The following is a 26,949-nucleotide window of genomic DNA, read 5'->3' as shown; positions in this document are numbered from 1 at the left end:
TTCATGGTATTTACATCTAGATGTGTTAAACAAGTCAGGACAAAGCACCTTTTGTTTGAAGCCACCCACTTTTCAAGTGAGCAAATGTATCGGAACAGACATTAAATTAACTTAAAGTGAATGTTTAATATTTGGTGGTAAAACCCTTACTTGCAATAACTGCATAAAGCCTGCGACCCATTGACTTCACCAGACTGTTGCATTCTTCATTTGAAATGCTTTTCCAGGCCTTTACTGCAGCCTCTTTCAGTTCTTGTTTGTTTCTGGGTGTTTCTCCTCTTCAGGAGGTAAAATGCATGCTCTATTGGGTTAAGGTCTGGTGATTGACTTGGCCAGTCTAAGACCTTCCACTTTTTCCCCCCTGATGAAGTATTTTGTTGTGTTGGCAGTGTGTTTTGGGTCATTGTCTTTTTGCATGGTAAAGCTTCTCCCGATTAGTTTGGATGTATTTTTCTGTAAATTGCCAGATGAAATCATTTTGTAGACTTCAGAATTAATTCTGCTGCTACCATCATGAGTTACATCATCAATAAAGACTAGTGAACCCGTTCCAGAAGCAGCCATGCAAGCTCAAGCCATGACATTACCTCCACCATCCTTCACAGATGAGCTTGTGTGTTTTGGATCATAATAATCAGATCCATTCTTTCGCCATACTTTGGCCTTTCCATCACTTTGGTAGATGTTAATCCTGGTCTCAACAATCCATAAAACGTAGTTCCAAAACCATTGTGGCTCATCACTGAACTACTTTGCAAAATCTGGGCTTCCGATTCTTTTTGCTGATGAGTGGTTTGCATCTTGTTGTATGGCCTGTATATTTCTTCTCTCAAAGTCTTCTTTGAACAGTTTATTGTGTTACCTTCACCCCTGCCCCATAGATGTTGGCAATGATGCCACGGACTGTTGTCGTTGGGTGTTTCTTCACAGCGCTCACAATGTTTCTGTCATCAACTGCTGTTGATACCCTTGTTCGATGTCTGTTCCTCAATATACCAGTAGTTTCTTTTTCAGGACATTCCAAATTGTTGTATTGGCTATGCCCGATGTTTGTGCAATAGCTCTGATCGATTTTCCATCTTCTCTCAGCTTCAAAATGGTTTGCTTTTCTCCAATAGAAAAAAAATCCAGAATTTTTGTCTCATATTCAACTTTTGATCTGAGACCCAAATAAATGTCTTCAGTATACAACAACAAAAAAAGGAATTGACCTTGCCTTTCCAATACGTTTGGAGGGTACGGTATAATATTAGGAGGAGTTGCACCTCATAACAGTTTCTAATTTGACTGAATTGTCAATTTACAATTGGTCGAAACAGAGACTAAATGGTAAAGCGTTTCTTGTACCCCCCCCCCCCCCCCCCCCCCCCCCGATGCACATAGTCATAATAGACAAGCCAGTCATCCAGGCATAGTAAACACAATGGTGAGAGAGAGACAAAGAACACATCTAGCCGGTTTTTCCTCTCGTGTTATAAATTTGGCAGCATGCGCAGACTGCTTACGTAAAGACAATCAGAAGGCCAACTTCCATTGTCATACAACAAAAATGATAGTTGCTAAAGAAGACTGAGAGACGAACTAAAATAACTGGAAAACATTGTTCCATCTACTGAATCGTAAATGTGTGAATATACATTAAGATGCATGTATAAGATGAAAAAGTCCTTGAGAGAGAAGTCTTACAAACTAATGCCATATTATCTAGCAAAACAAAGGAAATGCATCAGTTTTAGTAAGGTCCACTGCTTCATTTATACAATTTTAACAATCCAGTTAAAACTTTTCATCTTGGTGTTCTGTCTTATTATCCAGCTCCTGAACATATTCAATTCCTGTTCCAAAAAAGGTGCTTAAATTAATCCAATCCCTGCATTCTTGCTACACAGGTTATCCCTCTCCATTGGGAGGCTCGGAGCATGCACCAAGCCCAGTCCCAGCTAATGGTCCTCCGTCTGGCTCCATGATGCCTGGTGGTCCAGCTGGTCCAGGGGCTGGCCCAATGGAAGGTACCGGGGACCCTAATCAGGGAATGGGACAACCCAACCGTGGGGGTCCTCCGGGTCCAGTTGGACCAGGTGTTGCTGTAGGAGGACCCGGTGGTTCAGCAGGACCCACGCCTTTCAACCAGAACCAGTTGCACCAGCTCAGGGCTCAGATTATGGCCTACAAGATGCTGGCACGCAGTCAGCCCTTACCAGACCACTTGCAGATGGCCGTGCAAGGAAAGAGGCCCATGCCTGGGATGCAGCAACCGCCCATGCCCAACATGCCCACTTCTGCAGGTCCAGGGCCAGGACCAGCACAGGCCAATTACAACAGACCTCATGGTGAGCAAAGGAAGGATGCTAGAAACATTTATTTTTTTTGTTTATTTTTGTTGTTGTTGTATGCTGCAGTGCATAATAGCATTTAATATATTGTTGATAAACTGAGCTTTCCCAGTGTTTCAACATTTAAATGTTTGAGTAGTCTTTGCAGAGGTAATTTGCGCTACCTCGTGGTCTCCTGTTATCCGAGCTAACCTTTTTTTAACAATATCTAAAACTAGTCTTTACACCGAGCTGATCGGTATCGGCCGATAATTAGCATTTTATGCTGATCGACTTTAATGTCATAATTCGGTGTCATTGATTGGCTCCGCAAAAGACATTTTTCCACGTCGCCGTCGTGTACAATATAGTCGAATCCAAAAGCTAGTTTATTTTTAGCCTCGTCGTGTGTCTTGGACAGACAACACGGAATGCCCGGATCAGACGACAAGACAAATTTGGTCTTTCACGATTGTCAGACTACTGCCATAAAATCTTGTATACCGCCGCATCCTATTTTTTACGATAAACATGACCGGATACACTCGTTACCATGTCGATGACAACAATAATGTATCGCGCTGTGTGTTTAGAAGAACAAAATGGGGAAAACGTGTGTAGGTGGTCTTCGGTGCTCGGGGAGGATGTTCGTTTCAGGCTTGCTTGAGGTTTATTCACGTACTTTTAATATGATACGGCTTGCAAGCAGGCAACAAATGTTATGTAGCCTAGCAAGCTAGTGCTAGCATTAACGGTTGTAAGCGAACATGCAGGCATTCTGTCAAATCATGCTCTAAAGTTGGTATGTGTGATGTAATTTGATTACAATAAAGTAATTTGATTACAGTAAGTTAGCACCCATTATTTCTGTCATGTTGTAATGTTGCTTTGACCTGACTGATTAGAATATATATATATGACTGATTAGAATATATAATCTGACTCGAGCAGTGATTTCCAACCTTTATGGAGCCAAGGCACTTATTTTACAATTGAAAAAATCTAACGGCACACCAACAAACAAAAATGTCACAAAAAGTGGATACATTAATTACTGTGTGTACTTCCTGCCATCTAATAGAAGACCATTCATTTGTTCTGTCTGTCACTATGTCTCACTGGCATAAATAGATGAACAAATACATTTATTATGACTATATACATTTTTTAGCAATTAAGTACACAAGTATATATATATATAAAGTATATATCTTAAGGCCTCTTTATACTCCCGTGCATCCGACAACGGCCCACATTTCATCACGTGACCGACGAATTGGCCCGTGCGGCCCCTCAGCGTAGCTTGACGCGCACACTGTGATGACTTAATCAGCGTGTCCCTTGGCTCTACGCCGCCGCCTTCTTGAACGATTTTGTAGCATAATTAAATGTATCATCTGGTCATCTAGGTCCATTTTGTGGGTTGCGCTCAAGCATAAAGGCAAACTGCGCACGGGACAGCCGCAGTGACGTCAGCGCGGTCGCCGCCCGCGCGAGTATAGAGAAGCCTTTAAATAGACACATTGCTCCATCTTGTGATCGGATCGGTAATAATTTTTTTAAGCTCGCTGGTCGGTCTCAAAAATCCTGATTGTGTAAAGCCTCTCTAAAACATGTATGCTTTCAGGCATGGTTGGTCCCAATATGCCACCCCCTGGACCGGCAGGAGTTCCACCAGGCATGCAAGGGCAGCCTGCCAACGGACCTCCTAAATCATGGCCTGAAGGTAGGGTTCGTCTCAACACTGTCCCGCACACTATGTATGTTCAACCCCAATTCCAATGAAGTTGGGATGTTGTGTTAAACATAAATAAAAACAGAATACAATGATTTGCAAATCATGTTCAACCTATCTTTAATTGAATACACTACAAAGACAAGATTTTTAGTGTTCAAACTGATCAACTTTATTTTTTTTTAGCAAATAATCATTAACTTAAAATTTTATGGCTGTAACACGTTCCAAAAAAGCTTGGACAGGTGGCAAAAAAGACTGAGAAAGTTGAGGAATGCTCATTAAACACCTGTTTGGAACAACCCACAGGTGAACAGGCTAATTGGGTACAGGTGGGTGTCATGATTGGGTATAAAAGGAGCTTCCCTGAATTGCTCAGTCATTCACAAGCAAAGATGGGGCGAGGTTCACCTCTTTGTGAACAAGTGCGTGAGAAAATAGTCGAACAGTTTAAGGACAATTTTCCTCAACGTACAATAGCAAAGTATTTAGGGATTTCATCATCTACGGTCCATAATATCATCAAAAGGTTCAGAGAATCTGGAGAAATCACTGCATGTAAACGGCAAGGCCGAAAACCAACATTGAATGCCCGTGACTTTCGATACCACAGGCGGCATTGCATCAAAAACCGACATCAATGTGTAAAGGATATCCCCACATGAGCTCAGGAACACTTTGAAAACCAATGTCAGGAAATACAGTTCGGCACTACATGCGTAAGTGCTACTTGAAACTCTACTATGCAAAGCAAAGCAAAAGCAATTTATCAACAACACCCAGAAACGCTGTCGGCTTCTCTGGGCCCGAGCTCATCTAAGATGGACTGATGCAAAGTGGAAAAGTGTTCTGTGGTCCGACGAGTCCACATTTCAAATTGTTTTTGGAAATTGTGGACGTTGTGCCCGCCGGGCCAAAGAGGAAAAGAACCATCTGCACTGTTATGGACGCAAAGTTAAAAAGCCAGCATCTTTGATGGTATGGGGCTGTGTTAGGGCCAATGGCATGGGTAACTTACACATCTGTGAAGGCACCATTAATGCTGAAAGGTACATACAGGTTTTGGGGAAACATGCTGGCATCCAAGCAACATCTTTCTCATGCCCCTGCTTATTTCAGCAAGACAATGCCAAACCACATTCTTGCACGTGTTACAACAGCGTTGCTTCGTAGTAAAAGAGTGCGGGTACTAGACTGGCCTGCCTGTAGTCCAGACCTGTCTCCCATTGAAAATGTGTGGCGCATTATGAATCGTAAAATACGACAACGGAGACCCCGGACTGTTGAACAGCTGAAGCTGTACATCAAGCAAGAATGGGAAAGAATTCCACCTACAAAGCTTCAACAATTAGTGTCCTCAGTTCCCAAACGTTTATTGAATGTTAAAAGAATGTTAGTCTCTCCAGCGTGTCCTGGGTCATCCCCGGGGTCTCCTCCCGGTGGGACGTGCCCGGAACACCTCACCAGGGAGGCGTCCGGGAGGCATCCAAATCAGATTCCCCAGCCACCTCATCTGACTCCTCTCGATGTGGAGGAGCAGCGACTCTACTCTGAGATCCTCCCGGATGACCGAGCTTCTGACCCTCTCTCTAAGGGCGAGCCCGGGCACCCTGCGGAGGAAACTCATTTCGGCCGCTTGTATCCGGGATCTTGTTCGTTCGGTCACGACCCACAGCTCGTGACCATAGGTGAGGGTAGGAACGTAGATCGACCGGTGAATTGAGAGATTCGCCTTTCGGCTTAGCTCCTTCTTTACCACAACGGACCGATACAAAGTCCGCATCACTGCAGACGCTGCACCGATCCGCCTGTCGATCTCCCGTTCCATTCTTCCCTCACTCGTGAACAAGACCCCAAGCTACTTGAACTCCTCCACTTGGGGCAGGATCTCATCCCCGACCTGGAGAGGGCATGCCACCCTTTTACGACTGAGGACCATGGTCTCAGATTTGGAGGTGCGGATTCTCATCCCAACCGCTTCACACTCTGCTCCGAACTACTCTAGTGAGAGTTGGAGGTCAAGGCTTGATGAACAAAAAGCAGAGATGCAATACTGAGGCCACCAAACCGGACCCCCTCTACGCCTCGGCTGCGCCTAGAAATTCTGTCCATAAAAGTTATGAACAGAATCGGTGACAAAAGGCAGCCTTGGCGGAGTCCAACCGTCACCGGGAACGAGTCCGACTTACTGCTGGATATGCGGACCAAACTCTGACTCCGGTCGTACAGGGACTGAACAGCCCGTATCAGGGGGTTCGGTACCCCATACTCCCGAAACACCCTCTACAGGACTCCCCGAGGGACACGGTCAAACGCCTTCTCCAAGTCCACAAAAGACATGTAGACTGGTTGGGTTAACTCCCATGCACCCTCGAGGACCCTGCCGAGGGTGTAGAGCTGGCCCACTGTTCCACGGCCAGGACGAAAACCACACTGCTCCTCATGAATCTGATTCGACTTCTCTGCGGACCCTCCTCTCCAGCACCCCTGAATAGACCTGACCAGGGAGGCTGAGGAGTGTGATCCCCCTGTAGTTGGAACACACCCTCCGGTCTGCCATCCCAGTCTGCCAATCCAGAGGCACTGTCCCCGATGTCCATGCGATGTTGCAGAGGTGTGTCTACCAGGACAGCCCCACAACATCCAGAGCCTTTAGGAACTCCGGGCGAATCTCATCCACCCTCGGGGCCCAGCCACCGAGGAGCTTTTTAACTACCTCGGTGACCTCAAACCCAGAGATAGGAGAGCCCGCCTCAGAGAACACACACTCTGCTTCCTCATGGGAAGGCGTGTCGGTGGAATTGAAATAATTATTTGCTAAAAACAATAAAGTTTATCAGTTTGAACATTAAATATCTTGTCTTTGTAGTGTATTCAATTAAATATAGGTTGAACATGATTTGCAAATCATTGTATTCTGTTTTTATTTATGTTAATTTTCACAAAACATTGCTAGGTTCTAATGACCGCCACACACGCAATTGTTCGATGAAATTATCAATGTTGGGGGTGATTTTTGTGTTAGCGGATTTGTCTTTCGGACATTAACAAGTGTTCAGCGGCTTGTTGATGAAGTGCTGCAAGTGAAAATGCAATCAATGCTTTAATTGTGTTTATGTGGGCTTAGTTTTTTTTTTATTTGTGAAAAAAAATAATGTTCTTCACACTGACCAATAAAAGCACCCTACTTACGTCAGGCATTTGTGTTTTAACATTGCCTTGGATGAAAATCCCATCTGGTCCCTCTCTTATAGGACCAATGGTGAATGCTGCAGCACCATCCAATCCTCCTCAGAAGCTGATTCCTCCTCAGTCCACAGGGAGACCCTCTCCTGCTCCTCCCTCTGTGCCACCTGCTGCCTCACCAGTAATGCCCCCTCAGATGCAGTCTCCAGGTCAGCCTGCACAGCCCCCTCCCATGATGCTTCACCAGAAACAGAATCGCATAACCCCTATCCAAAAACCCAGAGGGCTGGACCCAGTGGAGATCCTCCAGGAGAGGGAGTTCAGGTGAGAACAGTTGGTTCCATTTAAACTGAGTGTTTCTTTGAATCATTATTGCACATTCACTATTTTGGTGGTATTTGCACTTACTATAATATTCGAAACGGTGTTCCTGCTCCTTGTCTTGCAGGCTACAAGCCCGTATTGCTCACCGTATTCAGGAACTGGAGAATCTACCTGGCTCCCTTGCAGGTGACCTACGTACCAAAGCGACCATTGAGCTCAAAGCCCTGAGGCTGCTTAACTTCCAGAGACAGGTACAAACTACATTTGTTACACTCTGAATGACTCCTAATTAAATCCACCATTACATTTGTTTTGCATCGAACAGTTTTTGCTTTTCTTAATCTTTCAGCTACGCCAAGAGGTGGTGGTCTGCATGCGTCGTGACACTGCTTTAGAAACTGCTCTTAATGCCAAGGCCTACAAACGAAGCAAGCGTCAGTCTCTACGTGAGGCCCGTATCACAGAGAAGCTTGAAAAACAACAGAAGATTGAACAAGAACGCAAACGAAGACAGAAACACCAGGTATGCAGTGTGAGGTGGCCTATGCAAGTGTAAGAAAGTAGCTTTTTTTTTTCAATTTATAGTCAGGGGAGAATTTGTGTGTATGTAGGATTTGCTTGATGGAACCCCATGAACCAGAATCATGAAAATTATTACTGATTTATGACTGTCTTCAGGGAGTATTCATCCACTGATGTCAGGTTTATTTGTGCCTTGTTCTAAAATATTGCAAGGAATTGGAGACTACAGAATAAAACGAAAGTTTAGGGTGAAAACTTAGCTTCTGGTCTTGTGTATCCGTCATAGGAATACCTCAACAGCATACTGCAGCACGCCAAGGACTTTAAGGAGTACCATCGCTCCATCACTGCAAAGATTCAGAAGGCCACCAAAGCTATCGCTACCTACCACGCAAACACTGAGCGTGAGCAGAAGAAAGAAAATGAGCGCATTGAAAAAGAGAGAATGCGGAGGCTGATGGTGAGATGTCTCTCAAATCTTTCTTGCACAAATAAATACACATTTACCAAATTTCAGTGAGTGCATTCAGCAGGACCATCACAGTATGTAATATTGTTTTTTTCTTCCAGGCCGAAGATGAGGAGGGCTATCGTAAACTTATTGACCAGAAGAAGGATAAGCGCCTGGCCTACCTCTTGCAGCAGACAGATGAATATGTGGCCAACCTCACTGAGCTGGTGCGAGCCCACAAAGCTGAACAAGCGCTCAAGGAGAAGAAAAAGAAGAAGAAAAAGAAGGCAACTATATTTTCAGCATAAATTAAGCCTTAAATTTTTTGTTTAAACTGTTAAAACAGTGTCTTGTGTCTTTAATGGTTTCAGAAGCCAGAGGCTGTAGAGGGTGGTACTGCTGCTCTTGGACCTGATGGAGAGGTGAGAGAGGATGTTTAAAATTTCAATCTGTCATCAAAATGGCAATAAGCCTTGGTTTAAGTGCTCTTACTTGTAAACGGGATGTGGTTAGATTTGTGACAACCCCTTTTGCCCCATGGGCTTCCTTGATGTCTAGTTGCACATGGTTTAACAAACTAAATAATTAGACGGACACAACTCATATTCACTTGCACCTAAGGACATGCGCCATAAAATCATGTAATAAGATTGATTGAGTTATAATTCACATCCTACATTTGTACAATTAATGTGATAATTTTTTTCTCGCGTCCCAGCCGTTGGATGAGACCAGTCAAATGAGTGACCTCCCAGTGAAGGTCATCCATGTGGACAGTGGGAAAATCCTGACTGGGGTTGATGCACCTAAGGCGGGTCAGCTGGAAACTTGGCTTGAAATGAACCCAGGGTCGGTACAATGCCTGCTGTGTCTCTCACTTATTAATATATTTTATATATGATCTACACCATTTTATTCTACACACAATGGCTACGGAAAGTATTCAGACCCCCGTAAATTATTCACTCTTTGTTATATTGCAGCCATTTGCTAAAATCATTTGTTCATTCTTTTCCTCATTAATGTACACACAGCACCCCATATTGACAGAAAAAAAAATGGAATTGTTGAAATTTTTGCAGATTTATTAAAAAAGAAAAACTGAAATATCACACAGCCAGTATTCAGACCCTTTGCTCAGTATTTAGTAGAAGCACCCTTTTGAGCTAAAACAGCCATGAGTCTTTTGGGGAATGATGCAACAAGTTTTTCACACTTGGATTTGGGGATCCTCTGCCATTCCTCCTTGCAGATCCTCTCCAGTTCTGTCAGGTTGGATGGTGAACATTGGTGGACAGCCATTTTTAGGTATCTCCAGAGATGCTCAATTGGGTTTAAGTACGGGCTCTGGCTCAGCTATTCAAGAACAGTCACGGAGTTGTTCTGAAGTCACTCCTTCATTATTTTAGCTGTGTGCTTAGGGTCATTGTCTTGTTGGAAGGTGAACCTTCAGCCCAGTCTGGGGTCCTGAACAGTCTGGACAAGGTTTTCGTCCAGGATATCCCTGTACTTGGCCGCATTCATCTTTCCTTCGATTGCAACTAGTCGTCCTGTCACTGTAGCTGAGAAGAAAAAAACAGCATGATGCTGCCCCCACCATGCTTCACTTTTGGGACTGTATTGGACAGGTGATGAGCAGTGCCTGGTTTTCTCCACACATACCGCTTAGAATTAAGGCCAAAAAGTTCTATCTTGGTCTCATCAGACCAGAGAATCTTATTTCTCACCCTCTTGCAGTCCTTAAGGTGTTTTTTTAGCAAACTCCATGCGGGCTTTCATGTATCTTGCGCTGAGGAGAGGCTTCTGTCGGGCCACTCTGACATAATACCCCGACTGGCGGAGGGCTGCAGTGATCGTTGATTTCTAGAACTTTCTCCCATTTCCCGACTACATCTCTGGAGCTCAGCCACAGTGATCTTTGGGTTCTTCTTTATCTCTCTCACCAAGGCTCTTCTCCCCTATTGCTCAGTTTGGCCAGATGGCCAGCTCTAGCAAGGGTTCTGGTCATCCCAAACGTCTTCCATTTAAGGATCATGGAGGCCACTGTGCTCTTAGGAACCTTAAGTGCAGCGGAAATTGACCTCATGATTCTCCTTTGCTCTGACATTCACCGTGAGCTGTAAGGTCTTGTATAAACAGGTGTGTGGCTTTCCGCATCAAGTCCAATCAGTGTAATCAAACACAGCTGGACTCCAATGAAGGTGTAGAACCATCTCAAGGGTGATCAGAAGAAATGGACAGCACCTGGGTTAAATATGAGTGTCACAGCAAAGGGTCTGAATACTTATGGCTGTGTGATATTTCAGTTTTTCTTTTGAAATAAACCTGCACAAATTTCAACAATTCCTGTTTTTTTTCTGTCAATATGGGCGTGCTGTATGTACATTGAGGAGAAAAATGAACTTAAATGATTTTAGTAAATGGCTGCAATATAACAGAGTGAAAAATTTAAGGGGGTCTGAATACTTACCATACCCACTGTATGTGTATAATGTTATGCTGCATAAATACTTGTATATTTACAGTATGGATGAATATCCTGTTTTCAACCATATACTGTCCTTAGGCAGAATGGAAAACTTATATCTTGAATAATTTGGCTTTTTAAAGGTATGAAGTAGCACCACGTTCAGACAGTGAAGACAGTGGCTCAGAAGAGGAGGAGGAAGACGAGGTACGCTGAGCAAGTTACTCTTCATAACCAGAGAAGAAAGGTGTATTGTATGGTTTTCCCTGACCTTTTCTCACCCTTGTTTGTGAAGGACGAGGGTGAGAAACCTCATACTTCTTCAGCTCAGAACGAGGAGAAAAAGAAGATCCCTGACCCAGACAGTGAAGATGTTTCTGAAGTGGATGTCCAACACATCATCGAGTAAGACGCCATCATTATCCTTGGAATTGTGTCCTTTACACTAGAAGACCACATCACGTCTGTCAGTCCGTCTTTATCTTTCTGTGGTGGGTGCCCAACTATAGCGAATTATTGGAGGCCAAAACTAAATCAAATGCTTTTCAAAAGCCCTAGAGCATTTTCTGTTTTTGAGTTACTGTATGTTTATAAAGGCCCCAATTGCCTACTGTGTAGTGTGTCACAATCATACATCTGTACTACCCATGGAAGTATGTCATTTTTGTTACTTTCAAATATTGATTGAGGTTTTGTTTTTGAAACTTTTTTACCGTGTGACTCACATTCTTTTTATTTCCCTCAGGCATGCCAAGCAGGATGTGGATGATGAGTATGGAAGTGCATCTTTCAACCGAGGCCTGCAGTCCTACTACGCTGTTGCTCATGCAGTCACTGAGAAAGTGGACAGACAGTCTACATTGTTGGTCAATGGTCAACTCAAACAATACCAGGTACACAAGTGTGGGGAAAAAAACAGAATTATCTCATTTCTTTCACTTACAGGTAGCATTATTGAAAATGTTCCTAACTTTCTCTTTCTATCTAGATCAAAGGGCTAGAGTGGCTGGTATCACTTTACAACAACAACTTAAACGGCATCCTGGCTGATGAGATGGGTCTGGGAAAAACTATCCAGACCATTGCCCTGATCACCTACCTCATGGAATACAAGCGCATCAATGGGCCCTTCCTCATCATTGTACCACTCTCGTGAGTCCAGAAATTGTCATTGTTGATCATTGTAAGGATATGTATTGAAACACACAGGCAGAGTAGTTGGTATCGTTGTGTTAAAGAGAGAACAACTTTTTCAAAGATCATTTTCTCATGTACTACTACTGTAAGGTTGTGTTGACAGTTTTAGCAAAAAAAAAAAAAAACATGAAGTCATTTTTTGAAAATTGCTCATCTACGGAGCCCCCCTGGTGCCAAGGTATGAGAAAAATAAAATTCATTGATAATCTGTTCCCTCAATTTAGTAATCCGTTCCCTCAGTTTAGTAAACTGTACCCTCAATTTTGTAATCCGTACCCTCAGTTTAGCAAATGTCTGGGGCTCCGTATACCTACGTATATCTGTCAAGTGAAGTAAATTCTATTTGTATGTTATATTCTTACTCGTGTGAATTCTGTGTATAAATTGTCATGTCGTGATATATCCTACATCCCATTTTTTCAACTGAAAGGCAATATTGCTGTAGTTCGAGGGGGTTGATCATTATATAGCAGTACTAGCAGGGCTGGCTACAATTAGCCTGCATGTTTCGTAAACACAGTACTAAATTGAGGGTACGGATTACTAAACTGAGGGTACGGATTACTAAATTGAGGGTACAGATTACTAAACTGAGGGTACAGATTACTAAACTGAGGGAACGGATTACTAAATTGAGGGAACGGATTACTAAATTGAGGGAACAGATTATCAATTAATTAAATTTTTCTCATACTTTGGCACCAGGGGGGCTCCGTACTAATCCCTTTAAGAGCACTATCATTTTTGTCCAGGCTGGCTTTATAGTTGCTTTTTTTAGTAATTTTGTCAGACCACAAAAAAACATGAATCTCTTCTGTTAATTTTTTTTGTATTTTATTTTTTACTTATGTCAGCGACTGTTGAGTTTTTTGTTGTTTGGTGGAGTTTTACGAACAGTTTTGCTTCTTTGTGTCTGCTTAGGTTTGCATGTTCATTTTATCTACTTTGATATACTAATCCAAACCAATCCTTATCCAAATTTCCAAATTGCATCATAGAACTCTTTCGAACTGGGTGTATGAGTTTGATAAGTGGGCACCATCTGTTGTGAAGGTCTCCTACAAGGTCAGTTTTTCAAGTTATATCAAGCTCCATTGTTCAGGATTTCATAACAATAATTTGGAGTGATTCTGCTCATTTTTCAGGGTTCTCCAGCTGCTCGTCGTGCATTTGTTCCCATCTTGCGCAGTGGCAAGTTTAATGTGCTGCTCACCACATATGAGTACATCATCAAAGACAAGCAGGTGCTAGCAAAGGTACGTATCCACTGTAAAGTCAAAACCGTGAACTTGGAATCCATGCTTCACTCATTACATTTCTATATCCTCCAAAAGCTTCGTTGGAAGTATATGATTGTGGACGAGGGCCATCGTATGAAGAACCACCACTGTAAGCTGACCCAGGTGTTGAACACGCACTACCTGGCCCCACGTCGGGTGCTGCTCACAGGCACTCCTCTGCAGAACAAGCTCCCTGAGCTCTGGGCCTTGCTCAACTTCCTCCTACCCACCATTTTCAAAAGCTGCAGCACCTTCGAACAATGGTTCAATGCCCCGTTCGCCATGACTGGAGAGAAAGTGAGCATTATTCATAAGATTGTAGTTTTCAAAAAATTGGTCCTGTTAAGCTCAATGCAACTTGAGATACTGTATATGGTGTGAACTCAACAGTGTGTCAACAAGAGGCTTAATACAATCATACTGTACTGTACACGTAAATCGCCACTGAATCAATATATAGTTGTTTTGAATATGTCTTTTCATCCTCTCTTCCCTACAATTTCCCCCTCTCTCCAGGTTGACCTCAATGAAGAAGAGACCATTCTCATTATTCGACGTCTACATAAGGTGCTGCGACCTTTCTTACTACGCCGGCTCAAGAAGGAGGTCGAGGCCCAGCTTCCAGAGAAGGTTTGGCACCTCCCACGTGTTAATAGCATGTCTGATGAGTGAATTTTAAAAAATTCCCACACAGATTAATAGACAGTCTAGATTAGGATAAAAGCATCTCTCTCTCTCTCTCTCTCTCTCTCTCTAACTCTAACACACTCTCTCGCTCTGGCTCTCTCCACACCAAAGTAGAAGTTTCCGGATTTAACTTTGTGTTGTCTTCTAGGTGGAGTATGTGATCAAATGTGACATGTCAGCCCTTCAAAGAGTGTTGTATAGACACATGCAAGCGAAGGGGGTCTTGCTCACAGATGGGTCAGAGAAAGATAAGAAGGTAAAAAAAGGAGTCGTTTTAAATATAATAGTGGAAACATTAATATATCAGTAAATGTTTGGGAGGGGAGAAAGTCAATTTACAGGCGTATGTCCCATTGTTTTCCACCAGGGTAAAGGTGGCACTAAGACTTTGATGAACACGATCATGCAGCTGAGAAAGATTTGTAATCACCCCTTCATGTTCCAACACATTGAGGTACAAATATTTTGTTGAAATTTAGTGGGAGATTAAGAATAATTTAGCCGGCACTGGTTAGCACATCTGCCTCACAGTTCTGGGGACCGGGGTTCAAATCCCGGCCCCGCCTGTGTGGAGTTGGCATGTTCTCCCCGTGCCTGGGTGGGTTTTCTTCAGGCACTCCGGTTTTCTCCCACATCCCAAAAACATGCGTGGTAGGTTGATTGAGGACTGTAAATTGCCAGCAGGTGTGAATGTGAGTGCGAATAGTTGTTTGTTTATGTGTGCCCTGCGATTGGCTGGCAACCGGTTCAGGGTGTACCCCGCCTCTCGCCCGAAGATAGCTGGGATAGGCTCCAGCAGCCCGCGACCCTAGTGAGGATAAGCGGTAAAGAAAATGGATGGATTAAGAATAGTTTACATATGAATACATGTGATGAGCGAAGAATTGAGATAAAACTTTTATCTCAACTTTTTTTTATGTGTTTTTACAGGAGTCTTTCTCTGAGCATCTGGGTTATTCAGGCGGAATCGTGAGTGGGTATGTGTAGCTTAAACTCGGTTTATACGGCACACCTGCATTGTGTGCCTTTAGAAATATTGTCATATACACCCCTGCTCATTCTTCATTATAATCTTCTTCTGTCGGTCCAGTCCTGACTTATATCGCTCCTCTGGGAAATTTGAGCTGCTGGATCGTATCCTGCCCAAGCTGAGGGCCACCGACCACAAAGTGCTGCTCTTCTGTCAGATGACCTCACTCATGACCATCATGGAAGATTACTTTGCCTACCGCAACTTCAAGTACCTACGTCTAGATGGTGAGACAAATTTTTTTATTTTGTTTTAAACAACAAAGATAACCAGTCCCAAATGTATTTATGGTAATTCTGTTGACTACCAAAGTGCAAATATTGCTCATCAGTTTTTCTATTCAGCTGCAAATGTGGTTGTCATAGCATTTATCTCAGTACAGAGAAACCCCACACCAGCACAGGGAGAACATGCAGCTCCACACAGGAGGTTCTGAACCAAACCCAGAACCTCTCAAGTGTGAGGCATACCTGTTGTCCACTTAATCACTGTGCTGGCCCAAATTTCATATGAAATTTTAAAAATACCAGTCAGAATCAGTATATCAATCAATTTTAATTCCCTTCTCACAGGAACCACAAAGGCGGAGGACCGTGGGATGCTGTTGAAAACTTTCAATGACCCAGCGTCTGAGTACTTTGTGTTTTTGCTCAGCACCCGAGCTGGAGGCTTGGGTCTCAACCTGCAGTCTGCTGATACCGTTGTGATCTTTGATAGCGACTGGAACCCCCATCAGGTAATGTACTATCAGCTTTGGTGAATTGTGAACAATCTTATTTGAGTGAAGATTGTTTTTTTAAAGTTGTTCTTACAACATACACAGTGCAGTGAAACTGTATTTCCCCCATTCCCGAGTCGTTTTTTTGTTTATATTTATCATACTAATGTTTCAGATCATTAAGTCAATTTATTCCAAACCTATCTGGCCATATGTGGAAAAATTGCACCCATCCCCATCCTCCACCCCTTGTTAACTGTAATTGACCACAGTTTTTGGAAAGCTGAGGTCAATTTCAATGGCCACATCCAGGTCTTATCATTGCCAGATTTGTTGAATAAAAAATAAAATTAAAATAAAAACATACCTGTCAGACAAAGTTCAGTCGGCTGCAAGGTCTAAAAAAGAAACTCTTAATGCTTCAATCCCCCAAAAAGAATCAAGAACGAATGAGAAACAAAGTGATTGAACTCTATCAATCTGGAAAAAAATCACCAAGCAATTTCCTAGGCTTTGGCAATACAGCGAACCATGGCCAGAGTCACAATGGAGAAAACTGGGAACAATGAGGGAAAAATGCCATCCATCGAGTTTCAAAGTAAAAACCACCGCTGACAAAAAATGAACATGGAGGTTCATCTCATACTTTGCCAAGAAATATCTCGAAGAATTATTCTGACAAGGAAAAAGTTTAACTTTTTGGAAGCGGAAGGTGTGTAAGATTGGCATGATGATAATAATAATAATAACATTTGATTAGAAGCACAACCTGCCAAGAATCAAACATGGTGGTGCCAGTGTGATGGTCTGGGGCTACTTTACTCGTTCAGAACCTGGAGGACTTGCTGTGATTAATGTAACAATTAATTCTACGTTCTACAAGACAATCCTTAGGTGAACAGCCGGCCATCAGTTTGCTCCCTTAAGCTCAAGCCTTCTTGGGTTACGCAGCAGGACAACTACCTGAAACACACTAGCAAGCCCACCTCCACATGGCAAAAAAAAAAAATAACAAAATGAATTGGAGAGGCCAAGTCAAAGTCCGGACTTAAATCTAAATGACATGTAGTGATATTACCTTAAACAAGCGGTTCAAGCTAAAAAAAAAAAAATCCTCCAATATGACAATATAAAACAATTCTGTGAAGAAGTGTGAGCCAAAATGTCTCCACAACAATACGAAAGACTCATCGCCCGTTATCGCAAACCCTTGATTTCACTTATTGCTGCCAAGGGTGGCATAACCAGTTATTAGGTTGAGAGGGCAATTATGTTTTTCAAGTTGGGCCAGATAGGTTTGGATTTTTTTTCACCCCTAAGAAACAGAGTTTTATATTTACTTAGGTAGTATGAGTGAGATATTACAATTGGTTTGATGAACTGCAACTTTTAAGTGTGATAAATATTTACGAGGAAGGAGGCAAATACTTTTTCATGGCACTGTGGAAACCTGCTAATTTTACATTTATCTTGCAGGACCTGCAAGCTCAGGACAGGGCCCATCGTATCGGACAGCAGAATGAGGTGCGCGTCCTTCGGCTCTGCACTGTCAACAGTGTGGAGGAGAAGATTCTGGCGGCAGCCAAGTATAAACTGAACGTGGACCAGAAGGTCATCCAGGCGGGCATGTTTGACCAGAAGTCATCAGGCTGTGAGCGCCGGGCCTTCTTACAGGCCATTCTGGAGCACGAGGAACAGGATGAGGTCGGGGCTCGTGGAGGCTGCCGCACTAGGGGGGCGTGGGTGGGTGTGAGCTGAACATTCCCACATTGCCCACCCACTCGCATCTGCCTGTGCGCTGTTCCCACATCTTCATTCTCTCATTTCTCTTCCCCCTATTTCTCATCCTTCTTTCCCCAGGATTTCGTCAATCCAGACCCTTCCGTTTCTCTTTTTTATTTATGCTTCTATGCATCTCATTGATAGTTAATATAACACTTGATCTTCTATGCTTTTTTTCCTCCTATTTCTGCTATCCCTGCTTAATTTTTGATGTTTAATTTGAGCATTAATCGGTGCAAACCTCTTACATGCAGTTGTCAGTGCTTACTCAGTATAACACCAGGCACTGAAGGATTTCTGCTCTGCTTTGCTGAAGTTAGTCTCTGTTTGAAAGAAGTGGCTCAGAGGTACCCGAATATTCTGCCAGTTGCCTTGTCTCAATTCCACTGTTTAATCTCTCTGCAGGAGGAAGACGAAGTGCCTGATGATGAGACAGTCAATCAGATGATTGCCAGAAGTGAAGAAGAGTTTGAACAGTTCATGGTTAATCTCTACCCACTTTCAATCATGAGATGTCATTTAATAATCTGAATCAACTAACCATGTGTGGTGTTATCGTTTACAGCGCATGGATCTCGACAGACGCCGGGAGGATGCCCGCAACCCCAAGAGAAAACCTCGTCTGATGGAGGAGGATGATCTGCCCAGCTGGATTTTGAAAGATGACGCTGAGGTTGAGAGGCTTACCTGCGAAGAGGAGGAGGAGAAGATGTTTGGCCGAGGATCCCGTCAGCGTAAGGAGGTGGACTACAGCGACTCACTCACTGAGAAACAGTGGTTGAAGGTCTGTCACAGTGAGCGGGTAGTCCAAACAACAGATGTACTTTTGTCATGGGTCAACTCTCTAATATGTCTCTTCAATAGGCCATTGAAGAGGGTAATTTGGAAGACATCGAGGAGGAAGTGCGCCACAAAAAGACAACCAGAAAGCGCAAGCGAGACCGCGACCATGACTGTGGACCCGCTACACCCAGCTCCAGCAGCGGGCGAGGACGCGACAAGGACGAGGAGGTGAAGAAAGCAAAGAAACGTGGTCGGCCACCTGCTGAGAAACTCTCTCCTAACCCTGCGTCCCTCACCAAGAAGATGAAAAAGACAGTTGATGCCGTCATCAAATACAAGGACGGGTGAGCTAAATGTTGGTTTGGCAAACAGTTGTTATGACAACAATTTTGTTTCTGGATTTAGACTACATTTATACTATATTCCCGGCAGCCTCGTTTCAGGCCACAGTGGATTAAACGGGATGTTTGTGAGTGAACGCTGGGGGACGGGATGGGCCGTGATTACTGTGGATACCCGGTCAGATGTTTAAATGGTCAAAACATTTGCCACAGCAGTTGTGGTGCAGATGAGAAACCAAGTCGCCCATAGTAAAATGGGGTGCACTAGGACTGCGTGATCTCACGAATAAAATGATCGCATTAATTTTTTTTAATGAAGACACTTTGGATTATAAACATTCGCATTCTCCCGTTGTGATGCTACATACCCTCTTAACATTATCACTACTTTCAAATGTGCATCATCTTTAATAACAATCCAGATTAACGAAGTTGCCATTTTACAAACCACTTGAATAATGATGAACCGATCGATTGATTGGTGTGTTGCTTTGGTATGATGACCTCACCGCTAGCAGTGACTAACTGCTAATGATCCTGGAGCTGGTAGCAGTGAGTGACAGGCTGTACTGACTGCACTCACATTTTTATGCTTTCCACATAATCACTTGGGTGGTACTTCTTCAAATAAATAAAGTGTTGCCCGTTTTTTAGAGCGCCACCATACCTTGCACATCGGCTAGCTAATAGCATTGCTCCACTTCGCTTTGGTGACGCCGCCACACAACCGCCGTTGCAAACACGTTAAGCGGCCGGCCGCTTCAATAGCCAGGGCGTGCTCCATGTGACGACGACTGTGTCGGAAAGGCAGTTTCGTTTCATTACGGGCCAGGGCAGCTGAGGAGGCGCGGTTTCTGATTACTCCCACAACCAGCAACTGGAATTGGAGCAGGAAAATGACGACTCTGATTGGCTGTTGTCACGCACATTACTGCTGTGTTAGATCGAGGAAATACGCACACATCTCATAACCGAGATTGACGGGAAATTTAGCACGGTCTTTGATCTCAATCTTCTAATCGCCCAGCCCTAGGGTGCACGCAACTAAATCTGACAGTATGTAATAGGCCAGAACACAACTTCGAGGAGGCCCATAGCAGGACGGGAAGCTTATACATTTCCCGGTATCTTACACTCACCGTAAAGCTAAGCCGTGGGATATCTTTTTATAACACTTAATGTTGAATATGTGCGTGAGAGAGACGAGTACCTCACGCACTCTCTCTCACTTACTCTCTCTCTTGCATTCGCTCTCGCATTCCCTCTCAGAGCGTGTGTATGTAAATAACAGGCTGTTTTGCATGTTTTTGTACAATAGATGGATTAGTAAATAAGTTGTTGACAGCAAACCAGGAATTATCAAACATTTATTGAGTGGCAGTATACAGTACATGTGCCCAAAACCCTACCCTCCGCGGTGATGCCTACTATGGAGCTGGGCAGGGGAGCTTCATTCGATTCAGCCGGGGCAACGGAAGGGCTCCAAAGCTGCATGGCGTCCACGCTTCATTTATAGAAAGCTTTGACAGAATGTGAGAAATGTTAGGGACCCCATCGAAACTAGATAGACTGGGCGCGAACCTACTGACATCTGTGGTAAACTACAGGCCGAAACGTAGCGCGCCTTTAAGCCTCCAGGACTCAGTAGTGCCGCCCCCCACGAATACCTAATGTCAGAATACGGAGTAAAAAATGGCCAAAATCCCACACCGCACTACGTTTTGGGCAACAAAAGGCTGCCATGTCCACCTGGAACAAAGTGTAAATGTAGCCTTAGTTCTCAATTTGACGTATATCTGTGTTATCGCCTCAGTAGTAATGGACGACAGCTGAGTGAGGTCTTCATCCAGCTGCCTTCCCGCAAGGAGCTGCCTGAGTACTATGAGCTTATCCGCAAACCAGTAGACTTCAGAAAGATCAAGGTATGTATGATGTTTTTTTTTTTTTTTTTTTCATGCCAATCCATACCTCACATGCGTTCCATCTATCAGGAGAGGATCCGCAGTCATAAGTACCGCAGCTTGAATGACCTTGAGAAGGACGTGATGTTGCTATGTCAGAATGCTCAGACTTTCAACCTCGAGGGATCTCTGGTTGGTGTCAACTTCCAGCTGCTTTTTACAAATACGTGGTGCATTGACTTGTGAGTGCCCTAACGTATGAGCTTTCCAAGTTATGAGCCGCCACTCGGCAGATTTTTTTTTTTTTTAATTTACTTATATATTGAAGGATTTATTAATTTATTTATTTATTTATTTTTGCTCCAGGTAACCACCTAAAATTTTAGTGAGGAGCTGGCTTCAGATACACCGCCGCTCAAGTTAGGTGTAACAAATGGAGACCGGCAGTCGCCCCATCACTTTAAGCCCTTTGGGAAAACAGTCAAACATAAAACGTGAAAACACTCCTAAGGAAAACGTGAAAACACTCCCATGGAACAGATGCTCACACTGAACTAACCGTTTGGTAAACTGCTAACCAGACAGACTCCAGTTCCTGATGTTACTGAATAAGCCACGTCTCTTAATGGTATACATCATCGTTTCTTAGGTGTGGGGGCGATGGGGATACGTGCAGGACTTTCTGCTTAGTTTCACTTCAGAAAACTACCGTATTTTCACGACCATAGGGCGCACCGTATTAGCGTAGTCTCAGTTACGGGGTATATTTCTGTATTTAACACATACATAAGGTGCACCGCATTATTGGGCGCAGGGATGGTAACACATACAGTAGCATGCACGCACGCGAAAACAATGTTTTTAAAAAGGCAGCAGGAGCAAAATAAGTTTACATATAATAAGATTGCTATGCCTGTAAACATATGGCTTCAATTGTATATTTTATAATACTGTGCTATTTTCCTTTATGAAAACCAAAAAGTATGATGGTTTTTGGGGTGCTGGAAAGAATTAATGGCACTGCAATCCGTTTCAGCGGCAACAATTGATTTCATGTACAATAGTGCATTGTTAACCTCGCAATTCAATTTCAATTCTTAGGTTGCGATTCGATATTGATTTAAATGCTCCAATATCAATTCAGCAAGAAGTTGAAATACATTGATAATTAAGAGTATATTTTGTTAATTTTGAAATGTTTTTGATGCCATGTAAAAATATTTCATGTCACTTCACATTTTTTAAGCGATAAAACATCTAAAAATGAGAATTCTCACAACTTATTTGTGCATATGGAGTACAAAAAGTAAAGTGCATGTAAACTTAAATAGTGTGTATTTCCTCTTGGAATTTGTAATAAAAATTAAATTTTCCACAATAATAACTTATTTTCATGTAAACTTAAATTGTTTATTTCCTCTTGGAAATAAAATTGAAAAATTTAAACAACAATAACTATTGTTGTGCATATTTTTTTTAAAAACGTTTTTTTTTTCAACAATTTGTGCATATGAAGTACAAAATAAAAAATAAAAAAAGTGCGGCTTTTGTCCTATACAACACGCTTCACACGCAAAGCGCCCCCCGACTGACCAGGAAGTGAATCGATTCAGAGGATTTGCTGAAACGTCGGGCAAAGTATTGGAATGCACTGAATCGATATTTTTACCCACCCCTAATGTACGAGTAAATTGAGTTACGAGCTTGGTCAAAGAACAAATTAAACTCATAAGTCAAGGTATAACTGTATATTTTCCAATCCACAGCTCTGGGCTAACCTTTTCCCCTTTCTGTAAACATCAGATCTACGAAGACTCTATTGTGCTTCAGTCTGTCTTCACCAGTGTGAGACAGAAGATTGAAAAGGAGGAGGACAGTGAAGGAGAGGAGAGCGAAGAGGAAGAGGAAGAACTTGACGAAGGTTCTGAGTCTGAATGCAAGTATCAGAAATTGCAAATGGATTGTACCAAATCATGTTTACAAATGTTCAGAGGTAATGACAAGCTGTGTTCCCTTCCAGCCCGTTCTGTGAAGGTAAAGATTAAACTGAGCCGGAAAGAAAAGGGGGAGCGTAGTGGAAAAGGACAGCGACGGAGGGGCCGCGGCATCCGGGCTAAACCTGTGGTGAGCGATGACGACACTGAGGACGAACAGGAAGAGGTGAGAACTGTTCATGTTACTACTCCAAAGGTTGGCCTCTCACCTCACTTAACCAGTGCTATGAAAAAGTTTTTTTAAATTTAAAGTAGTGGTCAGACAAAGTAGTGGTCAGATTATTATTCACACTCATTATGGGTATGCATGTCATACTAATTTTAATGATTTTATTTGAACCATTCTTTTTCAAGAGGTTAAATGATTATACAATGTACCTTTGCAAAGAGTTATTTATTCATTCATCATCCATCCATCCATTTTCTGAGCCGCTTCTCCTCACTAAGGTCGCGGGTGTGCTGGAGCCTATCCCAGCTGTCATCGGGCAGGAGGCGGGGTACACCCTGAACTGGTTGCCAGCCAATCGCAGGGCGCATACAAACAAACAACCAGTCGCTCTCACAGTCACACCTACGGGCAAATTAGAGTCTCCAATTAATGCATGTTTTTGGGATGTGGGAGGAAACCGGAGTGCCCGGAGAAAACCCACGCAGGCACGGGGAGAACATGCAAACGCCACACAGGCCGGGCCGGGAATTGAACCCAGGTCCTCAGAACTGTGAGGCTGACGCTCTAACTAGTCAACCACCGTGCCGCTATATATTATTTAGAATTGGCTTTAATCTGCACTACATCCTGAAATGCATACATATATAAGTATTTACTTCTCATGAGGGATCACAATTGAATGCAACTGGATAGACCAGTACCCAGAACAATAGGAAGGTACAAGAAATTTAGTGAACATCTAAGAGTTGTAGATTTGTTTGATTTGATTTCATTTGCGTAGGTTTCAAGATAATCTATTCAAACTATTGTACATACTAAGTACTAGTTATTTGCATGTGTTACCGAAAACGTCAGCTTCAGATTAAAGGAAATTGGTTAGGATGTTCAGAAAAAACCCAGGAACCACCAAGGCTCAAGCTTGCCGTTAAACACCAGTGTTGCTTACCACGGTTAAGGCAGTTTTTACTTTCCCGTGGACTTAGAGGGGGATGACCAAGAAAGAAGCCCACGCTTCGAAATTGATACCTTCAAGAAATTTGCCGCTGCCTACAATGAACAACCCAAATGCCTTCTGGAAATCAAAAAAGACAAGTCTATGCTATTTGGCCCTAATTGTCAAGAAGTGTTTTTAGAAGGAGTCATGGTGATGCTATTAAAGTAGGACTACAGTTTGAACCATTCAAATTCTCCTCAAATCATCTAGATGACTCGGAGGTACACATAGTTTGGATGGAACACAGTACAATTGACCTTCTTTTGAGTTCTGGGGTATAGTCGTGTTTGAACAGAATAGGGCCTTCCAAACATGTTCCCACACATTACAGTATTGTCCAAAAAGCCTTCGTTTGCTGAAGAATCGATGGTGAAGTGCAACACCTGCTGGACTACATTATTTTCCGCACCATAAGGCACACCGCACTGTAAGGCGCAGTCTCAATTACGGGGTCTATTTCTGTACTTAAGCCGTACATAAGGCGCAGCGTATTATTCGACGCATGCTAAAACAAGGTAACGGAAGCAAAAGAGTGAGCTTGGTTGAACTTTATTCTACTATTATTTTTTGATTAATCTTGTGTCACAAATCCATCGAAGTCCTCATCTTCTGTATCTGAATTGAACAGCTGGGCAATTTCGCCATCAAACATGCAATGTTCCGTCTCGTACTCGTCAGAGTCAGTCTCGTTGCCGGATGGCTGTTCAGCAATGATGCCGGCTTTCGCGAAAGCTCGGACAACAGTCAAAGCAGATACCTTAGCCCATGCATCCACAATCCATTCCCATATGGTGGCGTAACTCGCCCGGCGCTGCCTCCCAGTCTTAGTAAAGGTGTGTTCGCTCTCTCTCATCCATCACTCACACGCCGCTCGCAACTTCACTTTGAACGTCCTGTTTACACCAGTGTCCAGCGGCTGGAGTTCGCTGGCAGTTGCTGCGCCACGGTATTCCTTGCGCGGATGGCGAGAAGGCGCCTTTTCATAAAACGAAAGCGCCAAGACGGACCGCCTTGAAAGTGTTCGATCTTCATGTCTTGTGCTATCGTTATTGCATTCGGTCGAATGGTGACTGTAGAAACGCTTCTCCCGGCTGGTCTTGTGCTTGATTTTGAATTCTCTTGCGGCTGCTCTATTCCCATTCACAGCCGCGTAACTGATAGCCTGTAGTTTGTATTGTGCCTCGTAAGCATGTCTCTTCGCTGATGCCATTTTTGGGGGTCCTTAGCCAAACAAATGTTGTTTAGCAGCATACCGGTAGTACAGTATACCTACCGGAGGCGTGGCGGAGGTAAGCGTACGTAGTGTACGTATTACGTCCCTGTGTCGGCGGGAAATGGTCCGACAGTCAATGAAGCGGAGCGCTTACCAAAGTCGCGCAACATTTTTACAGATTTTGGAACTTAGTCCAGACATAACACGCACCGGGTTAAAAGGCGCACCGTCGATTTTTGAGAAAATTAAAGGCTTGTAAGTGCGCCTTATAGAGTGGAAAATACCGTAATTGGTGAAGACTTGTGTCCTGAAGCATTTGTGGTGTCTTAAATGTTTTTTAAAGCATTTTATTAAGCTCATCAGTCAAATAAACATTTGTGTTTGTTTCAGGAGCATTCGGCCAGCGGCAGCGAAGAGGACTGAACATGAACCACTCCTAAATGGACCAACAGCCCACTGAGCTACTTGACTGGAACTTAGATATTTTTCTTTAGCTACAGCAGGGAGACATTCAGTGGGAACGTTTAGTTTTACCTAGATATGATTTTTAGTGAGACTGTTGTATTCTCATTAAAGTGTATCATGATTGAAACGCAAAAAAAGTACATATGAACGTATGATATGAACTATCCACTTCCATATTTAAACATGTTTTCTTATGATAGATAGTGTGTGTCTGCCTCCCCCTCGCCCCCTCCTCAAACGGAAGATATTGACTCAACAACTGATCATGGGCCATATAGATAGCAGTTTTTTTTGTTGTTGTTTGTTTTTTTAAAGTTGTGTTAGTTTTGTCATCCTTTTGAGAAGTGAACCAAGACGCACTGTGTTTCCTGAAATCCCCTTTTGAATGCATGTTGTGCGTCTGTGGAAATGCACCTGGATGTGTCTTTGTTATTATCTCTGTGTAATTTAAGACTACAAGCGGGATCATGGTACGGCCCACCTGCAGCCCCTCCCTCTCAGGTTGTGTATGTAAACAGGGAGGGAGGGACGGGACCATTTTCTCGGGTCTATGTCACTGGATTCCAAAAAGTACAATAAAGGCATCTCGTAATAAATTTGCAGGCTAGTTTGAATTATTTTTTTTCTGACCACTAGATGTCTTACTGATCACAGTTGGCTCTTGATTACCAGCAAATCATTATGCTAAGTGGGTTTCGTTTGATTCAAGTCAGCTATTTGACATAACTTTTGAAACTGTTATTAAAATGTCCTACTACTGCTGTTACCATTGAGGTTTTCATTTGTTTAATTGGTATGATATGCAACATTTAAACATGATTTTGTCAATTTTTCTGATTAAATCCCTTTTTGCTATTTCACCAATCTCATGCATTTAGCCGTCTCATATTTATTTTTAATTAAAGTATACTGTAAATACACAATACGTTCTAAATCATTATGCATATATTTTTCTCTGATTTTCCTAAATAATTTTCAAGTTATCAACTGTTAGAGCATAATTGGGATGTTTTTGAACAATGACAACAGTATTTTTGTAAAATGTAAAATCCACTGTTCCAAATTATTATGTACAACTGTTTCTAGATATTTCGTAGGTTTTAAAGAACTGAAAATAGTCATTTGTTGAATTTGCAGCACCAGGAGGTCATTTACTAAAATCAAAAGCTATTTCAATGTAGGACATCCTAACAGGTCAAGTCACGTTGTGACATGAGATCCCTTATTTGATCGCAACTTCAGAAAACATCCAGTGAGCTTTATTTTATATAGCGTTTCACAACATGAGTGTCTCTTCTTTTATGCACATTGCAGCCGCTGATGCAAAGGTATTCTTTGCAGCATGAGATCATGCATGAAGATGATTTTGTTACAGAAAGCACGGTTCGTTTTTGTACG

The 26,949-nt window shown here is 42.9% G+C and overlaps 1 protein-coding gene across 4 annotated transcripts in view; it reads left to right on the top strand.

Moving 5' to 3' along the window:
• Window positions 1–26,342, top strand: part of smarca4a (SWI/SNF related, matrix associated, actin dependent regulator of chromatin, subfamily a, member 4a) — a 29,132-nt gene extending 2,790 nt beyond the window's left edge. Inside the window, exons 4-34 of one of the 4 annotated variants that reach the window (XM_061699977.1) lie at window positions 1,890–2,330; window positions 3,940–4,038; window positions 7,302–7,557; window positions 7,682–7,808; window positions 7,907–8,080; window positions 8,366–8,539; window positions 8,650–8,817; window positions 8,902–8,952; window positions 9,249–9,379; window positions 11,141–11,204; window positions 11,293–11,402; window positions 11,743–11,890; window positions 11,986–12,149; window positions 13,193–13,259; window positions 13,340–13,450; window positions 13,529–13,771; window positions 13,991–14,104; window positions 14,310–14,417; window positions 14,529–14,615; window positions 15,092–15,138; window positions 15,252–15,418; window positions 15,764–15,927; window positions 17,386–17,613; window positions 18,097–18,174; window positions 18,257–18,475; window positions 18,556–18,818; window positions 20,632–20,737; window positions 20,807–20,908; window positions 22,520–22,652; window positions 22,737–22,876; window positions 25,477–26,342. In XM_061699977.1, the coding sequence (XP_061555961.1) occupies window positions 1,890–2,330; window positions 3,940–4,038; window positions 7,302–7,557; window positions 7,682–7,808; window positions 7,907–8,080; window positions 8,366–8,539; window positions 8,650–8,817; window positions 8,902–8,952; window positions 9,249–9,379; window positions 11,141–11,204; window positions 11,293–11,402; window positions 11,743–11,890; window positions 11,986–12,149; window positions 13,193–13,259; window positions 13,340–13,450; window positions 13,529–13,771; window positions 13,991–14,104; window positions 14,310–14,417; window positions 14,529–14,615; window positions 15,092–15,138; window positions 15,252–15,418; window positions 15,764–15,927; window positions 17,386–17,613; window positions 18,097–18,174; window positions 18,257–18,475; window positions 18,556–18,818; window positions 20,632–20,737; window positions 20,807–20,908; window positions 22,520–22,652; window positions 22,737–22,876; window positions 25,477–25,509 (4,517 nt within the window). In that variant the 3' untranslated portion in view covers window positions 25,510–26,342. Of the gene's footprint in view, window positions 1–1,889; window positions 2,331–3,939; window positions 4,039–7,301; window positions 7,558–7,681; window positions 7,809–7,906; window positions 8,081–8,365; window positions 8,540–8,649; window positions 8,818–8,901; window positions 8,953–9,248; window positions 9,380–11,140; window positions 11,205–11,292; window positions 11,403–11,742; window positions 11,891–11,985; window positions 12,150–13,192; window positions 13,260–13,339; window positions 13,451–13,528; window positions 13,772–13,990; window positions 14,105–14,309; window positions 14,418–14,528; window positions 14,616–15,091; window positions 15,139–15,251; window positions 15,419–15,763; window positions 15,928–17,385; window positions 17,653–18,096; window positions 18,175–18,256; window positions 18,476–18,555; window positions 18,819–20,628; window positions 20,738–20,806; window positions 20,909–22,519; window positions 22,653–22,736; window positions 22,877–25,476 lie in introns of all 4 variants that reach the window. The other 3 variants (XM_061699976.1, XM_061699975.1, XM_061699974.1) reach the window with 3 other exon arrangements.
• The last annotated feature ends 607 nt before the right edge of the window (window positions 26,343–26,949 follow it).

The sequence above is a fragment of the Phycodurus eques genome, chromosome 16 (assembly GCF_024500275.1).
Source record: "Phycodurus eques isolate BA_2022a chromosome 16, UOR_Pequ_1.1, whole genome shotgun sequence".
In the NCBI taxonomy this organism is placed as follows: Eukaryota; Metazoa; Chordata; class Actinopteri; order Syngnathiformes; family Syngnathidae; genus Phycodurus; species Phycodurus eques.
This window is presented reverse-complemented; position numbering and strand designations above follow the sequence as displayed.